Source organism: Magallana gigas, chromosome 3 (genome assembly GCF_963853765.1).
Source record: "Magallana gigas chromosome 3, xbMagGiga1.1, whole genome shotgun sequence".
NCBI classification, from domain to species: domain Eukaryota; kingdom Metazoa; phylum Mollusca; class Bivalvia; order Ostreida; family Ostreidae; genus Magallana; species Magallana gigas.
The window spans coordinates 3,093,616-3,101,053 of record NC_088855.1 but is presented as its reverse complement, the minus strand read 5'-3'; the positions used below and the strand labels follow the sequence as shown (position 1 = coordinate 3,101,053).

Below are 7,438 nucleotides of genomic sequence, written 5' to 3'. Positions count from 1 at the left end.
CCACGGCAAAAAAGATATCCATTTTTCAAGATGATAAAGAGTGACATTTACCCTGAAAGTTCTATTTAATAAGACAAAATCTTTTTGCAAGAACGATGTCGAAATGACAATTTATTTTGAGAAATTGGAATTGAAAATGAAACAAAAGTCTCAGTAATAATTTACTTCCAAATTGATAGAATTTAAATTTGCTTTCCATTTTTTCTTCTTTGAATCCAAAATTTTGCATGCCCTTTAAAGAACCTCCTTCGTCTACTGCTTCTATCACACTAGTTGAGGTTTTTTTTTTAGAACAGTTTGTAAACAGTTCTAATTTTAATACTAAGATATCTGATAAATGAATCATTAAAATCACCAATATTTGGTTTTATTACCTAATCAAAGGGATTTTGTTGTTTTATTACAAATTAAATATTTGCGTCTATTTTGAACTGCCGGTCAATAGACTGCGATCTATTGGACCGCCAGTCAATAGACTGTGATCTATTGGACCGCCGGTCAATAGACTGAGATCTATTGGACCGGCAACGTATTTCATAACGCGGATATGTTAATGTTACATCCTTTCGATAGTTCTCAGGGAATGTATATTCCTTTACATAGACGCTGTTTTTAGTACTTGGTGAAACCAAATTCAATGTTATCAAAACGGAGTATCAAATAATTAATCAACAGTTTTAAAGCTTTATATAAGGTAAAAGACTATTTAAAATCTAATGGGTTGAAAACTCCCCCTTCTTTGTATAAACTAATACTAAATTGAGATGTTGTAATGCATAAAACAGGTGGTTTTGTGCATGTAAAAGATGAAAAAAAATCTGAGTATATTGCATAATGGCACGAAAGCTATCTGCAATATGCAAATTGTAAACCCCGAAAACTAAAAAAGGAATTAGGTAATAAAACAATTATTTAATGCTTGAACAGTCAATAGACCAGAATTTTCCCTTGGTGCAGGGAACAGCTCAGTATGATCTATTGCCCTCGGCCGTTGGCCTCGGGCAATAGATCATACTGAGCTGTTCCCTGCACCTCGGGAAAAATATTCTGGTCTATTGACTGCTCAAGCATTAAATAATTGTATATTATTAATCGATGAAGAATTTTTAAAAAGAGATTTCACAAAACAAAGACCAGTAAAGGCTTTGAATTTTTATGTTATATGTTTTAAGTGAAACGGAAAAAAATGTTTTGAACGAGAACAAGGTATTTCAGAGCGCCAAGGGACTTGGACACGATTTGAACTCAAGGTTTTATTATTCAGTTTTAAAACGTTTATAATGGTTAATATAAGTATTTTTAAGCATCCTTAAAATTTGGAAGATAAATATTGAGTTAAACCCAAGAAACAGAGTTTGAAGGTTTTTTATGTTTTGAAAACAAAGCTCGAGTCTTCTTATTGTTTACATATGTTTAATTAGTATAAGTTTTAATCAAATTTTGCTATTTCTGCATGTTGATAATATTATTAATGAACAATTTGAATCAGTTATCTTGTTTGCCACGGGTCTGTTTGTCAAATTAATGGTAATTCCTTACCTTAAATTATTTGTAAACAAATATAAGACTACGGCTTAATTGGAATAACAATAAATTCTTGCCTCTGTATCTCTCTTCTTACTTGACTACCTTGGTCAAATATTCAAAATGCGCTAGTAAACTATTTTCTTCGTAAAATTAAAAAAAAAAATACACATTTGATCTCAACACATGTCTATATGCCTTTACGAGTTTGACTCAATTGATGCATTAGTGGGTTATGTAAAAAGCATTTCATGATTGCTACCTTCATGTTCCGATTTCCGCTAAGAAAAGCATTGTTAAAACAAACTTGTCAAAATATATAATAATTGTAAAAGATAGATAGATAGATAGATGATAAATAGATACATCTGTAGATAGATAGATAGATAGATAGATGGTAGATAGATACATCTGTAGATAGATAGATAGATAGATAGATAGATAGATAGATAGATAGATAGATAGATAGATAGATAGATAGATAGATAGATAGATAGATAGATCGATCTGTAGATAGATAGATAGATAGATAGATAGATAGATAGATAGATAGATAGATAGATAGATAGATAGATAGATAGATACATCTGTAGATAGATAGATAGATAGATAGATAGATAGATAGATAGATAGATAGATAGATAGATAGATAGATGGATACATCTGTAGATAGATAGATAAATAGATAGATAGATAGATAGATAAATAGATTGTCTTTAACCAACAATGCTCTCTGGACACCTCAAATCCTTCCAGATATCACAGCATAACAGTCTTATTTTTCAAGATGATGGAATTGTCGAATATATTACCGACTGAAGATCATTTATATGTACATGTACTATACAAGTTAAATAATTTTGGCGTTTATAAGTATCAATCAAATATAAAACCTTTAATGATAAAATTTATTACCAACTGAAGATCATATACATGTATTATACAAGTTCAATAATTTTGGCGTTTATAAGAATCAATCAAATATAAAACCTTTCATGATAAAATTTTTTACCAACTGAAGATCATATACATGTATTATACAAGTTCAATAATTTCGGCGTTTATAAGTATCGATCAATCATATATAAAACGTTTAATGATATAATGTTTGAATTTAACAGTAGAGAAAACTCTTAATGTTTATTTGGACGCTGGACGCCTTCTTCCAGTCGTTGGTAGCGGTTTCCGCGCTTGCTGCGCAGGAAAATCACCAACAAAATCGTGGTGAATAAAACGCAGAAAAGCGTGGCAGCGACAGAGGAACCGACGATAAACGAGACGTGACTTGCAGAAACACCATGAAAATCAACAGTCTTTCCGGTTGCCATAGGGTCATCTTTGCCAAAGAAGTTTCCGTTGTCTGAGGATGCAGTTTTATCGTCTGTGTTTTGGGAGCTAGCGTGTTTAGACGCCAGCAGCGATTCCATGTTTAGGTTTGTGCCGTCGTTGACAATCCACCCAGCGACTGTCCCGTTAAATCCGTTAAACGTTGAGTCCACGGAGTAGAGCTGAGTCCATTCTTGTCCGTCATCGCTCACCAGGAAATCGGAAGTTTGGTTTGTTTCCAGAGGTGGTCTCATGAATGGGGGTCTGTGGACCGAAACATAGGGACTAGCAGGAATTGTAAGTGGCCTGGTACAGTACATCAGGTCGCACTCGTTCTCTGTTGTAGCTAGATGCTGGCTGTATCCAGGGGGACACGATTTAATGGTGTTAAGAGTCGTATCCAGTCCATTTGTGACTGGATTTCCGTTTTGACAACTGTAAAAACCAGCGAAAGGCATAGAATATTTCTCTCCGTTCTCAAAATCATTTGTCACACAGACGCTTAAGTCTTTTGCTGTCTTGATTGGGTAGAAGTATGGTGGACAATTTTTCTGCTGTGTAACTGAATTAGAGATGGTGTCTGAAAAGATGCCTCCAAATAGGAATCCAGTTGGAACTGCAAACTGTCCTTTTGCTGCACACCAGTAAGATGTAAATGTAGCTGAACCATAGACCGTTTCTTCGTGGCATTTCGACCAGAAAACCATATATTTCGAACACACCTTTCTTGTTTGAGTAAAACTTTCATGGTCAGTGAACAGAGGAGTAATATCAAATCCTTCAGGACAAGAAAAATCCCCTGTTAAGGGGTTCTTGCTTTCTAAGTTTTGACATACGTTAGGGATTTCACCTGACTCGTTGCAATGCTGAAACATGCCACCAAAAACCATCCCGGTAATGTTGTGAGAACAAGAGCCATCGTCTACATTGGCATAGTAATTAAAATTAGGCGAGTCACGGTCCGTGCAGCCTTTGTGAGTGTTGTACTTGTAATAAGCCTTGATTGCTTGGTCAATTTGAGAAGCTAGTTTATAAACAGTTGACACAGGGATGTTTGGGAAGAGTTTGGGCTGAATAAAAAAGGAAAGTGGATCTCCAGACCGGTCAACTGCTACAAGGTTGTCTTGGATTCCATCCACCCAGTCGTTGATGCTGAAATTGGCCGGTTTGTAGATAGGTCCACCATACGTGTTAACGGAGGAATGCGTGAGAGCGCTGTAGTATTTCTGCATCGTTGTACTATCAACCGTCCCAGTTCCACCAGCATGGAAAAGATCGGAGCTCGCAACTAAAGATAGCTGGTACCGATTGATGGAAGAATCCTTTAGTAAACTTCTATTAATGTGGTCAAGTTTAACTATCGCAGCACCCGCGTCTATGCTGGTGACAACGTGCGTTCCAAAATCCCTCACAAGGAGCTGGCTCTCATATTTGGCAGAGGCAGTTCTATTGAACTGTATATGTTGTGCAATGCTGGAGACGCGAGCCATGAATGACGGATCCAGAGACATTATAGGCTGCAATTTTGCTGAATATTGCACATACCTTGCTTTTACTTTCATTGTCACAGAATCGTCGTTCACTTGGTGACCCTTGACCCCCTGGAAATCTAACGAAAATTTCCCGTTTATTGGAAGGTCATCAATGGAAATGGAGCCGTCTAAGTTAATGCTGGCAGCCGTGTCAGAAGAATAATTCATCCAGTTGTTAATCAGCTGGGAGTAGAGTTCGACTTGACTGGACTTGACGGGAATAGCGAATACTCCGTTTGGTATCAGATACTGGCCATCTTCTGTCATTTGACATAAGCTGTAATTGCGGAGGATAACCCGACCGCGGATTTCGTTTTTAAGGTTATCCCATCCGTCCCCGGGCAGAACCTCGAAACCGAAAATAGACGCATTCCTTGGTAATTGGCACTTCGATGTGTCTTCCAAGCCCCATGCCACCGAATTCAACAATACGACAGCTGCCAACACGAAGCTGCTTGTGCTCGCCATTGTGACCAATGACCAACTGTTGACTATCAAGATGAAGCCGAGATAGATACAGTATACTAGTAAACAGTGATACCAGTGACTGATTACATTGTTGACAATGAAAGTTCACGTGTTTTCAATAACAATACACACGTTCATCGTTATCACAGACATTTCAAAACTCGTAAATCTTCATACAATGCAGTCCTTAACAAGCACTCCTTCAATCGATTTTTTCACATATTTTATAGAGACAGTGTGCGAGTTAATTTGCACCAATAGCATTTGATGGAAAATGTGCTAATTTTAACCACAAGATCTTATTTAAATACCGGTATATTAACTCAAGCATGCAGCTGATGCATGTCAAGATCTCGTGCATACATAAAGGTATATACAAATAGACCGAATGTGATTGGGCTCATATTATCGGCATAACGATCGAACTTTGGATTTATACTGCTTGTAAACAACGAACATGGCGGGACGTTTCGTTGTTGTGTCCGTAGCAATACTATTATTGCCGCAATGTATGACTTCTCCTTCAGACTGCCGGAGAGCTAGCCCGGATGTGATGGTATTCGAAGTTTTACCGGGAGGAGGGTGGGACAACTTGAAAAACGAAGACCGCGCTAGAATCGTCTTTTACAATTATTCGGACTGTGGAATGACTGAGGATGGCCGATATTTTATCCCAGACAATGTTTTCGTTGTTCCCGAAAAAGCCAGTCAAGTCAAAATTTACTCTGAGCGAATTGACCATTGGATGAATTTTACTTCAGCCACATCAAAAACAATCAACGTTGGAGGTCAAGCAAAGGTGGCTGGATTGTTTTCAATCGGAGGGAAGTTTTCATCGGAATACGACGAGGTAAAGAGTAACCAGGTTAACGACAACTCGTTTACTCAGAGAACCGGGGCTCGATATGTTCGCTACACATCTAAAATCCAACCAAACCCTGTTCTTGATCATGGATTCCGCTCCAAGATCCTGTCTATCGCCAATCACCATTTGAACGGAAGGAAGAGGTACGCAAGGTATGAAAGTCAATTACTAGTCAGGGACTTCGGCACCCATGTGATTACCAGCATTGATGTTGGTGCTTCTATTTTCAAAGTTGACCAGTTGAACAATTCATTGTCCACAAGCTCTAAACTAACCAGATCGCAAATCTCTGCTATAGCGGGAATTTTTTTCTTTGGCAAAGGAGCAGGAATTGGCCATACGTCAACTGTCACTGACCAAATGACCCAGCAGTATGCCACCAGTCAGACCCATTCCACGATCTTCACGTACGGTGGACAGCCCTACAAGCCTGTTAACTTCAGTATCAACGACTGGGTGGATACGATAGGGAACGACTTGGTGGCGACCGACAGGTCGGGGGATCCGCTGCACTTCTTAATTACAAAAGAACAGTTCCCAGAAATGCCGGACTCGATTCGAGCTCAAACACATGATTCTATTGAGGCTGCTATATCGGCTTACTACAGATTTAATACGTATAAGGGCTGCACAGACATTAATTCGCCCAACTTTAACTTCAATGCTAATATTGACGATGGAACTTGTCAACCACCAGGCAAAAACATGAGTATTGGCGGTTTATTCCAAAACTGTGTGTTCACTGGTGACACCGATAACTTATGCGATGATCTAACCTTAAAAAACAAGAAAACTGGGGATTTTAACTGTGGCGAAGGTTACAAATCGACATTACTTTACCAGGGTAATGTAACCAAGACCGAAATTCGACAAGAATGTGAGAGTTACATGGTTTTCTGGAAAAAGTGCCATGATGTCGTTTATAGGGGCGAAGCGTCGTATTCAACGTATTGGTGCTCTGCACATGCGGGCGAGGCCCCGCCAAATTCGGGGTTTCTTTTTGGCGGAATTTTTACCAAAACCGTCTCAAACCCTGTCACCAAGTCCCAGAGCTGTCCGCCCTATTACCAGCCCACAATGATAACCTCGGATATGTTTGTTTGTCTGTCTGACGACTTTGAACTTGGGCAGAGATACTCTATTCCATTCGCTGGTTTCTTCAGTTGCCAAGAGGGGAATCCCCTTTCAAACCAGTATTTCTCGCCGACATTTACGTCCAAGTCGTGCCCCGGGGGATACAGTCAACATATCGGAACTATTGAGGATGAGTGTGAGATCAACTACTGCACCCTGGCCAATTCTTTCTTCGGACAAACAGCAATGCCCGTACGTTTCCCGCCATTTGTTCACAAACCCAATGAATGGAACGCAACTGGAAATTACATAATAAGTGACGAGGGTCAGAGTTGGAGCACGGTGTTTGAAGTGCCAGATAATTTCAGTGGATTTAATGTTGAAGACAAAGGCTGGATTGTAAACTCCGGTGATACGCTCAACGTTCAAAATCTTCTGGACAAAAGAAACAAGAAACACGGGGAGTTGTAAAAATAACAAATCCTTCAACTTTTTTTTGATTTTTTGATAATTAATTGTTAAATCATTATGCTTGATGTGAGTTTTATATTTTATATAAAGAATTGTTTTATTGTTTGAAAATGATTTTGTTGCCTAATTCCATGAAATAAATAAACTTCAAGTTGACATATCACAGTTTATTGTCATC

The 7,438-nt window shown here is 38.4% G+C and overlaps 2 protein-coding genes across 2 annotated transcripts; one reads left to right on the top strand and one right to left on the bottom strand.

Annotated features, from left to right (window-relative positions):
• Positions 1-2,657: 2,657 nt before the first annotated feature.
• Positions 2,658-4,850, bottom strand: LOC105320232 (macrophage-expressed gene 1 protein). The gene has a single exon (XM_011418090.3). It carries the CDS (start codon positions 4,848-4,850, stop codon positions 2,658-2,660), a length of 2,193 nt encoding a protein of 730 aa, XP_011416392.2.
• Positions 4,851-5,160: 310 nt separating this feature from the next.
• LOC105320170 (macrophage-expressed gene 1 protein) lies at positions 5,161-7,418 on the top strand. Its single transcript, XM_011417985.4, has one exon. It carries the CDS (start codon positions 5,308-5,310, stop codon positions 7,258-7,260), a length of 1,953 nt encoding a protein of 650 aa, XP_011416287.3. The 5' UTR covers positions 5,161-5,307; the 3' UTR covers positions 7,261-7,418.
• The last annotated feature ends 20 nt before the right edge of the window (positions 7,419-7,438 follow it).